This window comes from Neolamprologus brichardi, chromosome 2 (genome assembly GCF_056152115.1).
Source record: "Neolamprologus brichardi isolate AB-2024 chromosome 2, ASM5615211v1, whole genome shotgun sequence".
Classification (NCBI taxonomy): Eukaryota; Metazoa; Chordata; class Actinopteri; order Cichliformes; family Cichlidae; genus Neolamprologus; species Neolamprologus brichardi.
The window spans coordinates 14,750,874-14,770,990 of record NC_142105.1 but is presented as its reverse complement, the minus strand read 5'-3'; the positions used below and the strand labels follow the sequence as shown (position 1 = coordinate 14,770,990).

At 44.4% G+C, this 20,117-nt stretch overlaps 1 protein-coding gene across 2 annotated transcripts; it reads left to right on the top strand.

The window, feature by feature from the left end:
- Positions 1-3,894: 3,894 nt before the first annotated feature.
- stard15 (StAR-related lipid transfer (START) domain containing 15) lies at positions 3,895-17,970 on the top strand. 2 transcript variants are annotated; one of them, XM_087852616.1, is made up of 6 exons: positions 3,895-4,110; positions 13,491-13,638; positions 15,506-15,609; positions 15,943-16,060; positions 16,434-16,486; positions 17,010-17,970. In XM_087852616.1, the coding sequence occupies exons 1-6, from the start codon at positions 3,964-3,966 to the stop codon at positions 17,223-17,225; spliced, it is 786 nt and encodes a 261-aa protein (XP_087708742.1). In that variant the 5' UTR covers positions 3,895-3,963; the 3' UTR covers positions 17,226-17,970. The 2 variants fall into 2 exon arrangements, with proteins under 2 accessions (XP_087708742.1, XP_087708745.1); XM_087852619.1 differs by having other exon boundaries at positions 16,434-16,594; positions 16,931-17,970.
- The last annotated feature ends 2,147 nt before the right edge of the window (positions 17,971-20,117 follow it).

Below are 20,117 nucleotides of genomic sequence, written 5' to 3'. Positions count from 1 at the left end.
GGCATCGTAAAAACTCCCTGAAAAGCCTTCAGTTAATCCGAAATGCTGCAGCAAGAGTCCTGACAGGGGCTAGAAAGAGAGAGCAGATTTCTCCTGTTTTGGCTTCCCTTCATTGGCTTCCTGTTAAATCCAGAATTCAAAATTCTGCTCCTCACATACAAGGTCTTAAATAATCAGGCCCCATCTTATCTTAATGACCTTGTAGTAACATATCACCCTATTAGAGCACTTCGCTCCCACTCTGCAGGCCTACTTGTTGTTCCTAGAGTATTTAAAAGTAGAATGGGAGGCAGAGCCTTCAGTTTTCAGGCCCCTCTTCTGTGGAACCAGCTTCCAGTTTGGATTCAGGAGACAGACACTATCTCTACTTTCAAGATTAGGCTTCAAACTTTCCTTTTTGCTAAAGCATATAGTTAGGGTTGGATCAGGTGACCCTGAATCCTCCCTTAGTTATGCTGCAATAGATGTAGGCTGCTGGGGATTCCCATGATGCACTGGGTGATTGATTGAAGCAATAATTCTGAGTACAACACAGCTGAAACATAAATTTCAAATGTTTATGTTTTCCAATAACCAATCATTAAGGAAAACGAGTCTGTTGTAAACACCACATTACACCACACCTCATCCTCTTATCAACATGTGTAAACAAACATAAAAATGTCTGATTGTGTTATAAAGTTCAAACCATTCAGCTCAGACCTGACCTTAAAACACACACACACACACACACACACACACACACACACACACACACACACACACAATAACATAAGATAATCTTAGAGTTTATTTATTCTAAAAGTTGGTATTTCCTTTACTGAATACATGAAATAAAATAAAATAGAATTTTAATAAATAAGTCACTAAACTGGAAGCACTGCAACAGAACTCTCTTAAATCTAATAGAAACAAAGTAAAGCCACACTCAGCAATAGCAGGCAGCAAGCAGCAGGGGGCAGCACAGGCTCACAGCTCTGAAGCTGAATCAGTGTGAAGTCTTCAGCTCTGAAGCACGTGACACACTCACATACTAACCATTAACCTTTACCCAGACACAGCACACTTAAAAAAAAAAAGCTTCATTTGACAAAAGGACAAGAGCAGTAGCACAACGATTACATAGAGTACCAAACTTAAACACAGAAATATAGATGCAAAAACAACGAAGGAGGAAAAAGCAAAGCTTTGTATCAAGAACCGTTTAAATGTTAAACAGAGAGCAGATTAATAACGTCTGAACTGCTTTATGATCAGAGGAAAGTTTGATAGTGTCAGTATAGTTGTGCATTTCCATCATGACAGTGAGGACATGGGTCTCTGTTCAGAAGATAGAGACGAGTTTATGCTGCTGTCCTGATGTGGTCCAGATAAGACATCGTTCCAAAACCCCTGAGAGTCACGTTTTATAGCAGTTTTAAGGACACCTTTGGTAGGACACACCTGTGGACACGTTTAAAGGACACGTCCTTCTTCCAGTTAATAGCAGAGACGAGGTGATTCCAACAGAAGACTGTATATGGTTAGGAACAGGATGGTCCAGAAACAGAGCTCTGACCGCTTCACCTACAGCAGAGCAGGAGGGTGGTGCTCATCCAGTCTGGGCCCGTGATGAAACACTGATTTTAGATGAGACACACCAAAGACATGTTCCCAGGAGTTACAGGAAGGTGACGAGGTGTTCTTTAATTTTCAATAATTAAACACATTATTGAAAACACATTATTGAAAATTAAACACTTCTTATCGGTCTATAACAGTCTATCACAAGGAGTGTTTCAGAACCAGGAGTCACAGAATTGTGATTTTTGCTTGTTGTTCCAGAAGAAATCGTGATGATGGGAGGAGTTATGATTTACATGAGAGACCAGAATAAGAAGACCTGACAATGAAAACCTGAAAGCTTAAAATACATTTTGTCAACATCATAATTACAGACAAGAAATTAATTTAAGCCTGCGATTTTAGAAAGGATACGAAGAGGATGACATCACACATACTTGTAGGAAGCTCAATAATTGTTGAATCCAGGCAACCTTCAATGTGAAATGAACGGTGGGAGGAAGCCAGAGTACCCAGAGGGAACCCATGCAAACACCAAACACGGGGAGAACATGCAAACTCCACACAGAAAGACCCCGGCCTGATGGTGGAATTGAACTCAGGACCTTCTTGCTCTGCGACAACAGTGCCAACCACCGTGCCACCATACTGCTTGAAATCCAAAGCATAAAATCTAATTCTTAACAGGAACAATAATATCTGAACAATATTTAATTTGCATTAATTCACATTTATTGGTGTTAAGAAGGAGACCTGATGCTGTTGAAAGTACATGAATGGTTTTAATTGCTAATGAAATTTGGGTGGCCCCCAGCGAGGCCCCGGGGCAGACCAGGACACGCTGGAGAGATTGTATCTGTCGGCTAGCCTGGGAATGCCTTGGCGTTCCCCCAGACAAGCTGGAGGAGGTGGCGATCTGGCAGCGTCCCCGCAACCCAGATAAACGGAAGAAGATGGATGGATGAAAGTTGGGTCTCATCGTTTTAAAATAAACTTGCATCGTCTGCCAAGCCTGTGCACGTATGCAGCACGCTGCTCTGAACAGACAGCACCACATGAGATCACACGCAGCTTTAGTTTGTACAGCACAAAGCACAGCAGCTGGAAACAGCTGGAGAAACCACAGCAAACCCAAAAGAAGCATTTCCAGAGACAGTCCTGCACTGAGTTTGTTACCGTGGAAACGACCCCTGAAGTGGAAAATCACAGTGCAGAAGTTAAAGGTTGGAGCCGAGTCCTGCAGGTTTCAGTGCACTGTCAGCAGGGGGCACACTCACTTATCCAGGTAAACTGTTTCACTGACAGATCAGGCAGCACCTTAACATGACACTCTGACCTTCATCACACTTTACTCCTCCTCTTCCTCCTCCTCTCTGACCTTCATCACAGACTCAGTTACATGATGGAAAATAACACCTGATCTGTCTCACACGCACACACTTTGCTCCGCCCACTGCTTCACCTGGAGAACAGGTATCAGTTACCGATGCCTTCAAGAGCCTCTGGAAATCAAACAGTCAGCATTAAAGGAAGCGCTCAGACATAGTTCAGCCCTCTGTCTCTCCACCTTATGGGAGATGCCTGCCTTTACTTCAGCGTGATGGAGCTGACTCCCAAAAATAAATACTGAAACCTCAGCAGCTCCATCAGGAGGTCAGGGCAAACAGTTTTATGTAGGAACTATTTTCTTTGAACCAAACTACACCGTCTCACTGTCTATCTGCTGTAACAGGTGACAGGCGGAACGCTGACTTGTGTTTTTAATCTAAACGAATGAGCGGAGCTCAGATGAGAGAGATTCAGGTAGCTCTCTGCGGCCGGGGAAGCTCACATTTCCAAAGGAACATGAAGGCAGCACGCTGCAGGGCCTCAAAGGTGATGCGCGAAGACAGATAACTCCCTCCGCTCTGATTCCTGCAGCTCCTCGCAGGCAGGAGGAGGAAGACACACAGCCAATCACATCTTAGTTACCATTGTTAAGGTTAAGGTAAGGTTAAGGTAAACACAGCCTGTTTGTGTGTTTACCTCTTTTTGTTGGTTTATAGCTTCTCTGTGTCTTTGTGTCCGTGTAAAAGTCGTATTTGTGCATCTCCTGTTGGTGTTTCTGTCCTCCATCTCATTGATGAACCTTCCACCTGGACTACTTCAACTGTGGCTTCACCTATCCAGCAGGTGCTCAATAGGCCCCGCCCTCGCCGAGCCTTGTGGGTATTGTGGTGTTTGAGCAGCAGAGTGGGACCTCTTGCTCTCCGTCCTATCTGTGTGCTGGGGCAGATAAAAGCGGCATCATCAGCCGCTGCTGCTCACATCCCCCCGCCGGGACAGCAGCTACCTGTTAGTGGTGTGAGGGCGGCGCGCAGGCGCAGTGAGGTGCAAAGGTCGGTGGGCAGCTGATCGGAGATGCCGGTGCAAATCCCGGACGACTCGGACTTCTGTTCGTTCAGAGAGCAGTGCCTGAGCACGGAGGGCTGGACCAGCCGCTACAGCAAGGGAGGGGTGACGGTGTGGGGGCGCGAGGAGGACAGCAGCACCGTGCAGAAGCTCAAGGTGAGCCGTGTCACCGCTGACGCTTTTACTGCGAAAAGACCGCGCTCCTACACAATAAAAGCAATACTCAAAGTAACTGAGTACATTTACTCCATTACTTCATCCCAGAGTTACTCTGGAAACTTATATTATGGTGAAAGTTTCCTCTGAGAACTGCACGGGCTAGCACAGACGGTCAGTTAGTCGGTGGGTTGGTTAGTTGGTTAGTCACTAACTACAGGGTTTGATCATGTGTCATCATCTCTTCAGAAAGTTTGATTGGTTGTTTTATTTTGGAGTTTTGAGGTCACCATGGTGATTCACAAAGATTTAATGCTGAAGCTACTGGAGTAAATGAGGTACTTGGACTGTAAACACAGAAACACATCCATCAATCAATCGAATGATCGGTGAAATCTGATCACTGATCAATCGATTGATGACTTTTACTGATTTATCTTTAAGGTGGAAACAGGAAGTTGCTCAGTGTAAACACCTGAAAGTTCCTGGAAGTGGTGCAACCTGTGAATCTGTGTTACTTTGGTACAAACAGGTGAAATCTACACCTGTCACAGGGCGTCAGCCTCATTAAAGTGCCAGCTGTCAGAGGTCCAGGTGCATTGTGGGTAACAGAAGGGTTAACATCAGAACTCCTGTTACGGTTCATGTGTGATGTTGCCCACCTGACAGATGTCACCTGTAGCTGGAGGCAGGTACCTCAACAGCTCTGCAAACATTTAACCAGCTCTCCTCCCGAACCTGCTCAGCCAGTTTCAGCTTATTGACAACCAATCAGATCTTGGGAGCCACTGTTTGATGTGAGGACAGGGGCGGATCACAGTACTCTGGGTCCTGGACGCCGCAGTGGGCCCCCAGACTGCCTACATTCACTTTATGGAGTGTGTGCAGTTTTGTTTGGTGCTTTAAGACTCCAAACTCGAGCGTTTGTTCATGTTTAAGTATTTTTACAGTTTCTAATAGGCTCTTTCGATCCTCGGAGTAACCTTCATCTTTCAGCCTGTTAACCCACTCGCAGCCGCAAACTGGTGCTGAGGAAAGTCAGAGGTTCCACAGCAAGAAGCTCCTTTGTAAGGTCTGTTTTTGTTTTTGTTTTTTTTACAACATGAAGCTTCTCTGGGCAACTGTTGCTGTGATTTGGTGCTATATGAATAAAGGACGACTGAATCGGTTTTGAATCCAGATCCATGGTGTGCAGCTGGATCACTCTGATGGATGCAGTCACACCTGAAGGTTCATTTTCAAATACACAAAGAATATTTTCCATGAAGTTAAAGGCGAAAAGTGTGAAGGAGGTTAAAGCTTTGCTCAGTCACTTCTGTGAGGGTGGGTGGTACAGAACTCTGATGTTACAGCGACCCACTGAAGATTTGAATCCCTACCTCAGGCTGGAGCAGCTAATGCAGCATGGGGACAGTGACGAGTGAAACCAAAGGTCTCGGCTTCAGTCAGAGCGACTCTAAATTTGAGGATTTCTGCAGAGGGAAAGTCGGCTAGCTTGCTGGAGAAGGAGATTCTTCCTGAGAACAAGGGCAAACAGGTGAAAGAGGGCACCCCTGACGGGTGGGTCACTGGATACGATTTTGGTCCACTTGAGTATTACCCAAACTGAATGTGGGTAACTCCTTGAACAGAGATGACAGCAGCAAAGGGCCGTGCATCACACTGGAACCCGGGCCAGCCGCTCTCAGCCATGTGGCACTTGGTCACCTGCTACTCTTTACCTGTTGAGCAGTCCATCTTGTGATCTAATCTGAAATCACCCCCAGTTATACATACGCCAGCACCCAATGGGGACACTGATTATTTTGGGCTGTGCGCACTTATCAAGTTCTCCTTTGAAGTGTTATAACATACCTCCCAGAAGTCCTGAATGATCTCAATAACCTGAGCCGGTATTGTCCTGTGATTAAGTACTCTGCCACAATAGGTGTTAAAGGCTGCAGGGCTCGCAAAATTTCAAAATCCCTGGTAGCCCTTCAGGCAGGGACTCTTCAGTTTTTGGTAGCCCAAAATAAACTTAAGTAGCCCGAATAAATAAAAAAAAAAGAAAAAAAAAAAAAAGAGAGAGAGAGCAATTTTTTGATTGATGTTTTGTTTCCTGTTTTGTTTCCTTTACAATATTATATATTAAAGTATAATATTGTAAAGGAAACAAAACATTAATCAAAAGATTGTTGAAAAACAAATTACAACATTGTATAAAAATTACAATCATCAACTCAAATACTTGGTTCTAATTGAACAGAAATTTCTATGAACTTGTAAGAACTGTGTAGGACATGAATCAGTCTGTGTCAGATCCTGAATCTGACATTTCCACTGAAGTCACGAGTAAGAGGCAAGTGGAACCAAGATCGAGGCCATTTGCTTTTTGAAGTTTGCAAACACTGCTAAATTTTGCCAGTGGTAGTTCACTCTTTGCAACATAGTACGCTGTTTTAAACTGATTTTCAGGTTTATTTTTAGTATGTTATTTGCAATTGGTGTTTGTTCTGAGAAAGATATTGCAGACTGAGCAATAATGCATTTCTTGCATTTCTCATGGGTTCTAATGGGGGCCTTTCTTAAAATTACTGGTCCCAGTAACAAAGGCGCTTGTCGACTCAGAAATCAAGAGAAAGCCAATAACACAACCGGCAGAACATTATGTTATTTACACGGGTGCACATAAGTGGTCCGCAGGTGCGCATTCGCTGTCAAAATAAAAGACGCGCACCAGATAAGAAGTTGCAGCGCGCGTTTGCGTCCATATAAAAGGCACTGTTTTTGTCCGCTAGAGTTTCACGGCACATTCTGCACCACATCTCTGTGCGTTCATCATTTGTTTGAAGCAAGCTCACCTCCTGCAACCACTTTCCCGAGAATACGTGCTTCTTTTGTGGTTCGGACTCCTTCTGACATTTCTTTGGAGGTGGAGGAAAACCAAAGCAATTGCTTAAAGGAGCTTGCTTCTTCGACATCTTTAAGAGTTCTAAACAAATGTCTGTCCTCCTCCAGAAAATCTTATGTACGCAAACACGCGTTGCAACTTCTTATCTTGTGCGCGTTTGTTATTTTGACAGCGAATGCACACCTGCGGACCACTTATGTGCACCCCTGGTTATTTAGCTCGTCATATTGCAGCCACAGAAATTCTTTTGTCCATGAAACCATAAAGCTGCACTTTCTTTTTGCCTTATAGTCTGATTTGTCATAACCTTTCCGTTTTGTGGTCACTTCTTCACCCTGACCTGTCCTATTTGGCTCAGCAGAACTAAAATATATATCCTGCTGCTTTTACACAGACACTCGCATAACGCTCAGCGATTCTCTGCGCGATCAACCTCTCACATGTTTAAGCTTGCTGCGGGAGATTTCACTTGTCATGTTTGCATAGTAAGCTAACGATTGATAAGACTATGTCAGAGGAATTGGTGCGCAAATTATCGTCACTCACCAATCAGTACTGTCGCTCTCTATACACAGTTCGCGCGATTGCAAAGTGAAAGCAAAAAACAAGCGCAAATTCAAACGCGATTTCAATATGTCACATATTGACAGTGGCTCAGCGATGCCAATGACATAATTACCCAGCTACATTTCCGAAAGAATGCAAAAGCATTGACATATATTTTTCCTTCCTACGATAGCCCGACGGGCAGGGCAGAGATGGGTTTTGGTAGCCCAACTGGAAAAATCGCTAGCTCCGGGACGTCGGGCTAGCGATTTTGCGAGCCCTGCAGGCTGCGTATATCACTTGGTCGGGCCATCTAGTCTCGATCAAATTAATATCTGTAACAGTTAAGTGTATTTCTTGATCAAAAGCTTCTTAGATTTGCACCATTTTATTCTATTTATAACCTCTTTCATTGTTTCAGTTTTCTGAATCCACCATCATTCCTTCCTGTAGTACTTACAGTCATCTCACTCCTCTTGTCCATCCCTACCATTGCACTGTGACTGGCTGTGGTTAAACAATACATGTGGCTGTACATTAGAACACAAAACATACAAAGGTTATTTGATAAAAAATGTTCTTGTAACTTAAAAATTAGAGTAAATCTGATGAATATGCATACAGTCTTGTTGTTTCGTGTTCAGCTGCTGGAAGTGTTGTAGCGAATCTGCAGGACACTTATGGATGGTGATAAATGAGCCAGGTGTTGTGCAGGTGGATGTGCACACCAGCATTTCCACACCTCAGGAGGAAGTGAAGTGAGCATTCAGCATTAAGGCTCACTCCAAACACATTCATGTGAAGTTACCTGGTGACTCTAAGTTAGTTAAGTAGACCTTCTAGTGAATGTGAGTGTGACCGTTGTCTTTCTCTCTGGGTTAGCCCTGTGATGAGCTGCCAACCCATCCAGGTGTTTCCCACCTCTGTGATAGGCTCCAGCCTGGCCATGACCTGGATAAGTGGAAGAAGATAGAAAGTTCTTGTTAATGGACCTCACTGAGCTGAAGACATTTTAAAGTTTGCTTGTGGTTAAAATGTGACGCAATCATTGGTCGTTGGCTGTAACTCCAGTTCTGAGTCTTACCTGGCTAGGTAATTGGTGTGTTTTGTTAGAGCCGCTGGTGTCTTGTTTACACCAAAGGTGTCCTCTGGCATCTGAGTCAAGACATCAGCGAGATGACACGCTTAGCTGGTATTTGGTGAATTCAAGGGACTTCTTTGGGTGATTCTCTCTCACGTCTTTTCTCTGGTGACCCAAGACCAATCACAGGAAGTCTCTGAGCAGACGGGAGGAAGTGTGAGTGCGAGGAGGAGTGTCTCTGTTCTAAGTACACAGAGGTGATGGTGAGGTGATGATGATGATTCCTGTGTGTAAATAATTCATAAACTCTTTGGAAAGCAGCGAGGCATTTCTTCTTCTTCTGCCTCATGACTAATTCAGAGCTGCTGATGGAGCCAGCGACCAAACAGGTCACATGATCACCTGCTGATTTACCTCAGTCACAGCTTCCCGTCATGTAAAAACCACAAAACCGAGATTAAAAACATTGTCCTGCAGTCTGATTCGTCTTCCTAGCACATGTGGATTCAAACACGGACATGCTTACTGGTTACTGGTTAATGGTTCCATGTAAGCTTTCTGCATGGCCCAGTCAAAAACACGGGCCGCTTCCTCACGTCTGACCTGCAGAAGCCCATCTATGTGGGGGTTGGGGGGGGGGGGGGGGGGGGGGGGGTGATACTCCCTCGGGGGGAGCTTGTAGGTCTTTCTAATCGTGGTGTCTTTATTTTATCCGAAGTAAACGAACCTCTGCTCGTCATCTCCAACGTGCTGTGAAGCAAGGCAGTGAGTAGAACTACAGACCCTGGCTCAGCTCCTGAGTGAGCTGAAAGGTTTCCTGCAGGAGAGACGGACTGAGTGACAGACACAATGCCTCAGCGCTCGGGACTTTATGAATGATTAACGGCGAGCGGAGTCTCGCTGATTGAGTTACACGGAGAGTTTACAGCGCTCGCCATCACCATATCAATGACCGCCGCTCCAGCACGATTACAGCAGTGGAAAAAAGTGACGTCCTACAGTAACAAACCATCTCACATGACCCCTGTGAAACTCTGACAGGTGGAAATCTGGAGCTCAGATCTCTCCATGCCTACAGGAGGAAATTACAGTCTGATGTTTCCTGGCTGAGAATATTTTACATGAACATTTTGGTTTGTCATCGTTCAGGCTGCACTGCAACAACGATGCAAACAGTGACCAAAGCAGCAGAGCTGGAAATGGTACAGAGAAACTTCCTGTGGTCCATATGAACAGTCAGCTCCATGTTAATAATAACCTGCTCCACATAATCATTCACAGGAGCAGGCGGTGGTTGTCTGTCTGATTAATGGTCAGATGGTTCAGTTTGTTTCAGGCAGACAGAGGAGCTGATCTGGATTAGCTGGTGATCTCTTGTAGCTCTGTTTGCCTCACACGTGATGCAGAAACTCATCAGGTCCAACAAAACACCAGAACTGCAAATATGACCCTGATGGACTTAAAAACTCAATACAGCAGGTAACCTCATGGAGGAGAATGGAGACGACTGCAGTCTGGTTATTACAGAGAATTGGAGCCAATCACAACCTTCAGATTATCAGGGATTATCCTCACTAACAGATTAAGTTTCTGTCCCTGTGCAAGGAATAAAGTCTTGGGCTGATAATATTGGTCAACTGTGTTAGATAAGAACACGTGATTCGTTTGTTTGGAGATTTTGTGGGAACGATGAAATCTTCAAACCTGAGCTGAGCTTTGTTAGAAACCTCGGTCTGAGTTGGTGAAGCTGCTGAAATAAGGAAGCTGAAGATGATCTTTTGTGTCATCACAGTAGAAATGGAGCAGATGTTAAAGGTCTAACTATAAAAGAGCAGAGGACCTGAGACGGATCCTTGTGGAGCTCCCTTTAGGATGACTTATCTCTGAGTTTGAAGATGGTCTGAGCCTGGATGAGTTCAAAGAGATAAAACCGGATGCTAAAGCACTGAAACCTGAGAACACCTGATAAGGTCAGAGCAGAGAAAGTGAAGCTGCTCAGGTTAGCTGCTGAGGTGCCTCTGAGCAACAACTGATCAGGTGTCTCCTCTGCTAACAGGTCACTTTGGTTTATCCAAAAAAGACCCAACAGGAAACCACACGAGAGCTCTGAATGAGGCGGATTATTGTAAGGTGTTGGCCTTACAGCACACAGTACTGTTGTGATTTGGCGCCATTTGAATAAAACTGAATGGAAGTGTAGCCGCTAAACTGGTGGACCTAACTCTTAACCACCACGTCCGTATATATACAAGCGGAAAAGGGAGTGAGTGGGTCAGCGCTCGGAGAACAGAAACTAAGCCAGCTTTAAACACACCATTTATTTTAAGGATAAAACACAGTCAGAACCCCCAAATACAGGCTAAAATCCCCGCTACACAATAAAAATAATGTTCGCAACCCGCTAAAAGCCCTGCCGGCAGGAATAACTATACACTAAAAACCAAAACTAAATAAATGGTTTTTTTTGTATGATAAAAACTTCCCCCCAGAGTCCTATATTCCCTCTTGTCCAGCCACACACATGCGGGCAAATGTTCCTTAGATGGAGAAGAGACAGGAGAGGAACTCCTCTTCCGGGATGGTAAAACTCGCCAGCAGCCGACCAGGGAGGAGGCTTCTATCTCCGCCTGACGGTACGCGGCCGTGTAGTCCAGCAGCTCTCCGCACCTGCACACGGCTTCCCTCGCAGCCCCACCCTGAAACAACAGACACGGGCCAGCAACGTTGTCGGCGCAGCCGCTGTTATCCTCCCCCGGCAAAGCTACGCCTAGCGCCCAACAGTGGGAAAGCGATACTCACAAATGCAGGCAGAGGCGTCCCCCTGCCCTACTGTGGATTTCACGCGTTGCCTCCCACTGTTGCTACTTTGTCCGTCTGGACTGGATCGCCGGGTTATGCTGGCCGATCGTCGGATATCTCGTGCCGTCCCACAGGCAGGCCGGTCTTTCTTCACAGGTGCTGGGCTGCACACGTTTTGTTTCCTGCTCCTCGCTTCTCGTGTGTCTCTCTTCTCTCCTCTTTGTGCTCACCATCTCCCTTAAGTCCGTTTGGTGGCTGATAGGCCACCTCGGGAAACACCCCCACATCACAGGTGCCTACAATTGTCCGCTTAATACACAGTGGAAAAAATACTACACAACAACACCAAACACGCACTATAAATATGGGGATAAAATCATGCAATAAAAATATCAATAAAAACATGCAATATCACTATTACAATAAAAACATGCAAATAAAATCGACACTAAACAAAATATAAAAACACAATTTTCCACTGTGTGACAGAAGCCGCTGGTTCTTTTATTCAGAAAACACAGGAATCAAACTATTATCAGCCAGAACCAGAAAACTGTGACGTCACATAAACCGCAAAAGAAACTGAAGGGTTTCTCTTGCACCGCCCCAACACTGCAGTTGTGTCACTGTGAAACTGAAATCATAAAATATAAAATCTTAGTTATTTAAATGTGTGTGTGTGTGCGTGTGTACTTTTTAAGACAAGAATCTATTACAAAGTGTTTTTCAGGGATATTAAAAATAACAACATATTACACAAGATTATTTTCATTATTAATGTGTGCCTGAATAGATGTTTTCAGCCACAGAGCCACTGGTGCACAGAGGGGGAGATGAACTGTTCCACAGTTTTGGAGCTGAGATTTAGACAGCATGATCTCCTCTAGTTTTCAAACAGCTCCGTGGAATTACCAGAAGACCACGATCTGTAGATCTAAGGATCTTATAAGGATGATATAAGTTGGGCTCTCTCCTTGTAAGGCAGTCAAAGTAAGAGTTTAAACTGGTATCCGAACTAAACTGGAAACCAGTGCAAAGACTAAGAATGAAGTGAGAATTTCTGAGTGATTTAAAGTGTTACTGCAGCATTTTCAACGGCTTGAAGGTAATTTATAGAAGTCTTTGACAGACGGGAGAAAGGAGCATCAAAATATTTTAATCAGGAGGAGATGAAGGCATGAACAAGCCTCTCTAATTCACCTATGGAGACAGCAGTTCTGAGTTTAGTGATATTTCTTAAGTGGAAAAGCAAGAGTGGGTCACAGACTTCATGTGAGCATCAAAAGTCAAAGATCAAAAATCAAGATTTTGAACAGCATCTTTCACCATCAATGAGAAAGAACCAGGATGTTGTCTAATTTGGGGCTTAATGAAACAGTCTCGTCTGCATTAAGCTGCAGAAAATCATTTGCCAATTGTCTTAAGACAGTTTGTCAGACTACAAATTGGTAACTTTATTGTCCCCAATGGGAAACGGATTTGCAGCATGTCCACACATCAAACAACACAAACATTTAAAAATCAAAAAACAGCCCAAGTTTTATCAGCAACAAAGTGCAATAGTGATGGCAAAACAACACTTATAGGTTAGCTTTAATAACCATCATATCAGCAGCAGGTATAAAAGACACTCTGTGGTCTCGTCACTGCAGGCACTTTATACCAACGACCTGAAGAGAGGATGTTCAGACCATCCTCTCAGATATGACAGACGTTTCCTTCCTCAGCACCTGTCCAGAAACTGGACCTGAGACCTCCCTGAAATCTTACTAACCAGGTTAATAAGTCTGGTTGGTCAAGGACAGATTACTGTTTCCAAGCAATGATACTAAAAAAACTCTTTCTTTATTCTTTTTTTCTTTTTCTTTTTTTTTAATAAATTCCTCCTACAATCCAAACACATGTATGTTTCTAACATTTCATGCAGTTGCAGAGTTCAAGTAATAAAATCCCATGGCACACCTAAATGTCACAGTACACCAGCATGGAAACTGGTGGTTAGAGTTGAGCGTGATCGGTCCTAACCTCTGTCTGACTCTCCGCCTCTCTCTTTCTGTGCCTCAGATGAGGATAGTCTGTAAGGACGTGACAGCAGAGACATTGTACGACGTCCTCCATGACACCAGCTACCGGAAGAAGTGGGACACCAACATGATCGATACGTATGACATCGGCAGGCTGACGGTCAACGCAGACGTGGGATATTACTCCTGTTAGTTCCTTTACTGAGCGGTGATGTAATACATGCCATAAAACACCTCAGCACAGCACCAAAATGGTGAGACAGGCAGAGGGAACAATAAGGTGAATGGTGGACAAAGACCTAAGGGAACAAGAGGAAGTAGCAATCGATGTTGTGGAATTAGGGAGACCCAGTGATGTGGTTTAACATGACACTCAAATGACAGGTATAAAAGATACTTTGGGCCTTTTCCGGGGGGGATGGGGGTGATCTCGGGCCTCTGGACCTGGGCTCAGCCCGCTATGGCACAGCTGGCTCCCGGCAGAGCCTGTGGGCACCCCAGCCCGCTGTGGCTACGCCGTGGCTGCTGATAAATAAATACATAAATAATAATAAAGATTTGATTCAATTTCAATGAAATTTTATTTATATAGCACCAAATCACAACAACAGTCGCCTCAAGTTGCTTTATATTGTAAGGTAGACCCTACAATAATACATACAGAGAAAAACCCAACAATCATATGACCCCCTATGAGCAAGCACTTCCTGTTAAAACTCCCTTTTAACAGGAAGAAACCTCCGGCAGAACCAGGCTCAGGGAGGGGCAGGGCCTTCTGCTGTGATTGGTTGGGGTGAGAGAAGGAAGACAGGATAAAGACATGCTGTGGAAGAGAGACAGAGGTTAATAACAGGTATGATTCAGCGCAGAGAGGACTGTTAACACATAGTGAGTGAAGAGGAAAAACGCAGTGCATCATGGGAATCCCCCAGCAGCCTACACCTGTTGCAGCATAACTAAGGAAAGTTTGAAGCCTAATCTTAAAAGTAGAGACGGTATCTGTCAGGCTTTTCAGGGAGTTTTTAGGACTTCCTGATAATAATGAATTACAGTCGTCCAGCCTGGAAGTAATAAATGCATGAACTAGTTTTTCAGCGTCACTCTGAGACAGGATATTTCTAACTTTAGAGATGTTGCACAAATGAGAGAAAGCAGTCTTACATATTTGTTTAATATGTGCGTTGAAGGACAAATCCTGGTCAAAAATGACTCCAGGGTTCCTCCCAGTGTTGCTGGAGGCCAAGGTAATGCCATCCAGAGTAAGAATCTGGTTAGACACCATATTTCTAAGATTTTCAGGGCCGAGTACAATAACCTCAGTTTGATCTGAATTAAGAAGCAGAAAGTTAGCGGCCATCCAGGTCTTTATGTCTTTAACCCTCTAGGACTTGGCGTCCACATATGTGGACATCACATTTTGGGTTGTCTAGACCGAAATACAAAATTTTGCTCTACATGGGCCTGATATCCACTTATGAGGACATACTGCCACTGTTCTATTGAAATTTTAAATGAATATCCTCATATGGATCTCATTTTTGTCAGAAACAAAAATCAGGTAAAAAAAAAATAAAAATCAGGCAATTCTTTGTTTTTACATTCATCAGGTCCCAATATGCCCAAATATCAAAGAGAAATAAAAAATGCATGCTGTGGAAGAGTTTGGGTCTTAGGAGGTTAAGACATTCCTGCAGTTTAACTAATTGCCGTGTGTTATCTGGCTTCATGGACAGATAGAGCTGGGTATCATCTGCATAGCAGTGCTAGACCTCAGTGCAGCGTTTGATACTGTCGACCATAATATCCTAATAGAGCGATTAGAACATGCTGTAGGTATTACAGGTACTGCGCTGCAGTGGTTTGTATCATATCTATCTAAGAGACTCAGGTCTAAAGGACCTGGATGGCCTCTAACTTTCTGTTTCTTAATTAGGATCAAACTGAGGTTAGGTTGAACCAGAGTCTGTGCTGGTCCAAAAGGCTTAGCTGGTTTTTAGTTGCCAAATATCTGATTCTGTCTGAACCTTTGTGGATGTGTTTGTGTTCTGTTTGAAGGGAAATGCCCGAGCCCGCTGAAAAACAGAGACTTTGTGACGATGAGATCTTGGCTTCCACTCGGCAACGACTACATGATCATCAACTACTCGGTCAAACACCCGGTCAGTATTTCACTGCTCTGACTGTGACTTGGTGGGTTTTATACTCATTTAGTGACATATGGAACATAAAGACACAAAAACATTTTATTAGAAGAGCAGACTCCATAGGGGAGCTTTATCACTAGGACCCAGTCAGACCCCAGCAGATTCATGGTTGCACAATCAATCACAGACTTCAGATCAGTAGGTGAAAGTTTTAATTGTAAATACCACTCCAGAGAATAGAGCACAGTATCATCAGTATACAGATGCACACTGAGGTGTGATGTGTGAAGTTATATCTGCCAAGTGGACAGTGCAGTCGATCACTCACTGCTCCTTTGTCCACCTCAGAAATATCCTCCAAAGAAGGACTACGTCCGAGCAGTCTCTCTGCTCACGGGGTACCTGATCCAGTCCAACGGAGCCACCAGCTCCACCCTCTACTACCTGACTCAGGTGGACCCCAGAGGTGAGACCTGTGGCTAGTGGAAGAAGTACTAAATACAGTACCTCTTCTACAGGTCAAATACACCAAAATTACCGCTCTGAGAGAAACGTCAGAAGATCTTGATCTGACCCTGCGGCAGAAACGCCATTTACTGGATTCTGTGGTTTGAGGTTATTCCAAGACAGATGTAGGTCAAAGGTCCACAAACTTCTTCATCCAACAAAAGAACTGATGACAGTCAGTGGTGCATAGTGTGTGTGTGTGTGTGTGTGTGTGTGTGTGTGTGTGTGTGTGTGTGTGTATACAAATGTTCTCTCTGTAAACTCAATCTGTGCTTCATGTTTAAACTGAACTGACTCAGCCTGACCCTCAGCACCTTTGTCTCTGTCTGCAGGTTCTTTACCAAAGTGGGTGGTGAACAGGGTGTCCCAGTTAGTAGCTCCAAAGGTAAATGACCTCTATTCCCATCTGAATGTGTCTCTGTCCCATCAGACTGTGTCTCTGTCCCATCAGACTGTGTCTCTGTCCCATCAGCGTGAGCAGAGGTCAGACTGTGTCTCTGACCCATCAGACTGTGTCTCTGACCCATCAGGCTGTGTCTCTGTCCCATCAGGCTGTGTCTCTGTCCCATCTGACCTGACTGTCTCTGTCCCATCTGACCTGACTGTCTCTGTCCCATCAGGCTGTGTCTCTGTCCCATCTGACCTGACTGTCTCTGTCCCATCTGACCTGACTGTCTGTGTCCCATCAGATCTGACTGTGTCTCTGTCCCATCAGCGTGAGCAGAGGTCAGACTGTCTCTTTCCCATCTGACTGTGTCTCTGACCCATCTGACTGTGTCTCTGACCCATCTGACTGTGTCTCTGTCCCATCAGCGTGAGCAGAGGTCAGACTATGTCTCTGACCCATCTGACTGTGTATCTGTCCCATCTGACTGTGTCTCTGTCCCATCTCATTTTGGTCCTCTTAGGCTATGAGGAAGATCTACAAGGCTTCTGTAAAGTACCCGGAGTGGAAGAGGAAACACAACCCGGGCCTGAAGCCATGGATGTTCCCAGAGCAGAACACGCTGCCGTGCATCAGCGTGTCAGAGCTGACGGTGCAGCGAGCTGACTCTCTGGAGAACATCGATGAGAGCGGCTTGAGCGAGGAGAAGACGCAGCAGAGTGACGACGAGGAGCCGTAAAGATGGCGGACTCTGTCTGGTTTACTGTTTGTTGGTTTGTTTGATCAGGTAAACTCATGCTGGACACCTTTCTGAATGCAGCTGCGCTCGCTTTGCTGGATCTCACAAACCTTTTCACAACTTTCTGAAAACCTTCTGTCAGCTCACAGTAATCGGACAGAATCGGTTTCATGGCAGCTACAAACATGAGACCGCCCTCACAGCTGTTTCCAGGTGTTCCGAGATGGCCTCTGCTCACGTTGAAGGTGGCTGGAGTTTCATCTAATCTTTCCTTGAATTGTATTTGTGTTGCAGTGAGACAAAGCGTGCAGCAGAAACTCGTCTGTGAATCTACTTCCTGTAGTCTGTTTAGAAGCTAATGACAATCAGTGTTAGCCTCCTAACAACATCCACTTCCTGGTCGGGTAGGGGTTTGGTTCAGGTGGGTGTGGATTTCTAAATCTTTACCCCACTCATAGAGTTTCTAACAGAACAACTGTGCGATTTCTGTAAGAATTGATCAGAAAGGTGAGCTCTGGTTACTTTTTTACCCACATGATGAAAACAAACTATAACCACGGTTCTGAGACGGTCGCTGTGTCCTGGTGGATGTTCAGAGTGTAAATAATAATAGTAATGATGTGTTGATTTTGTCGGGGCTCTGTGCTAAATATTTAAAGTCTGTAATCTGTGTGGGACAGAAGCCACATGAATCTTCTGCAGGTTCTCAGATTTGTTTTCCTGGATGTTTAACCTGAGCAATAAAAACCACATTAAATCAGCTCTGCAGTGTGTGAGTCAGTGTGATCACATGATCTATGTCAACAGATGATGAGCGAACATATTTCAGCTCACTGCAAGTCCATCATTACAAATTTCTATGTTCTTACAATGGCAGCTGATGGAAAAGTTGCAACCAGCCTTTTTTTTTTTTTCTAGTGTCGGGTCACAGAGGCAGTTCCAGAAACCTCTGCCAATCCCAAGGCATTCCCACATAACATAAATTACCTCATCAGTTAGTTAGGGTTCTCCTCACAGAGGCCAGAAAACCTCTACAGGGCGTTGACCAGTAAGCGCCATTGATCCGTCATGGAGCTCCTCACCCATGTGAAAGGGGAAAATCCAGATATGACCGGGGGAAAGCGCAACCACATTCTTTCAGTCACTTATAAAAACTGACTAGAATGCCGATCGACCAGTCAAAGCTTCGCCCTTCATCCTGGCTCTCCTCAACACGACACCCTGAGCAACCAGCACACCTCTCACCTTTCTGCCTGATTTAAGCTTTCTTTGTCTCGGTGCTCTTTCAAATCATGCTATTGTTGGCTTTTGTTATCACGGCAACAAAAATAATAATAATAATGGATTGCATTTATATAGCGCTTTTCGAGACCCTCAAAGTGCTACACTATTCATTCACTCTCACATTCACACACTGGTGGAGGCAGCTACAGTTGTAGCCACAGCTGCCCTGGGGCAGACTGACAGAAGCGAGGCTGCCATATTGCACCATCAGCCCCTCTGGCCAACACCAGTAGGCGGTAGGTGAAGTGTCTTGCCCAAGGACACAACGACTGAGACTGTCCAAGCTGGGGCTCGAACCGGCAACCTTCCGATTACCAGACGAACTGCCAACTCTTGAGCCACAATCGCCACAACCGCCAGGAATCTTCTAGAGTGGAAAAAATAGAGTTAGCATATAGCATCAGGTGGTGTTAATACTGTCGTGCAAACCCCCAAAAAAACTCTGCAGCTGGAACGATTCAGACAATCGATGAGGTTTGAAACATTTAATGAGATGATTATAGCAGAAATCCTCAGGTGTAGGACATCCATCACGTCATCTGTAAAACATTCAAAAAATGAAAGTTGTGTGAAGGCTCAGAGTCGGAGGGAGAAACAGGGACGCTAGCCCACGTAAGCTTGCAATAAAAGTTTTGTTACAAAATGAATAAGCTGGGTGGTTCAAGTTTTATGATGCCTTGTTCACCCCTACAAATGATAAATGGTTTAGTCCAGAGCTCCTGCGTTTCAGACTGATGAAACTGCTTTTTAAAATGACACAAAAATAGGTTTGGACACAGTAATAATAAAATAATAATTTTATTATTATAATCCTTATTCAGGTAAAGGTCAACCAATGGGAAAGTCTGAGTCTACAGAGAACAGTGATGTGCGTGATGTCCACAGTCAGTAATAAAACATGTAAAGCACAATTACAGATGTATCCAACCTCTTCAGCTGCTGGCCAGACGGGCTCATAACAAGTAGATCACTGTAATCCAATGAAGTTGTTTTTTTGTTTTTTAAATCAGGTTTCCTCACCTGGAGACAGAAACAAGATTTGTTCCTAAAAAAGAAACTTTAAGTTTAAATCTGGAAACTTTCACTGTGAGATTTGAATGAAAAACTCTGAGCAGAAGTTCTGACCACCAGTCTGGAGCCTGGGAAACTCCTATGGATACTGGGAGACCCAGCAGAATAGCTGCCAATTCATGTCGTTCAGTCTGCTTACCAAAAGTAATATGGTCTGAAACCTTCAACCAATCAAGAAGAAGAGCAGCTTGGTGTTTTTTGCATCAATAATGTCGTTCACCACCTTGACAGCAGGAGTTATTGGACTGTGTTTTCTGACTGATGTTGGGAAAGAGTTTTCATCCAAAACATGTTTTAGATGTTCACTAATAAGCTTTTTGGCCTGCAGTCGTTAACATGTGAAAGACTACCTCCGTTCAGCAAAGGGAGAACAGGTGCAGAAATCCATATTACAGAGATCTCAGAGGTTAAAAATATAACTTACTTCTACCCTAAATTCTGCAGCCAGTGTGAGACAGTTCGAGGCCCTGCGGACCTCCATAAAATAACTTGACAATTATTAAATATCATTTATAGTTATTCTGGTGTACGTAATGA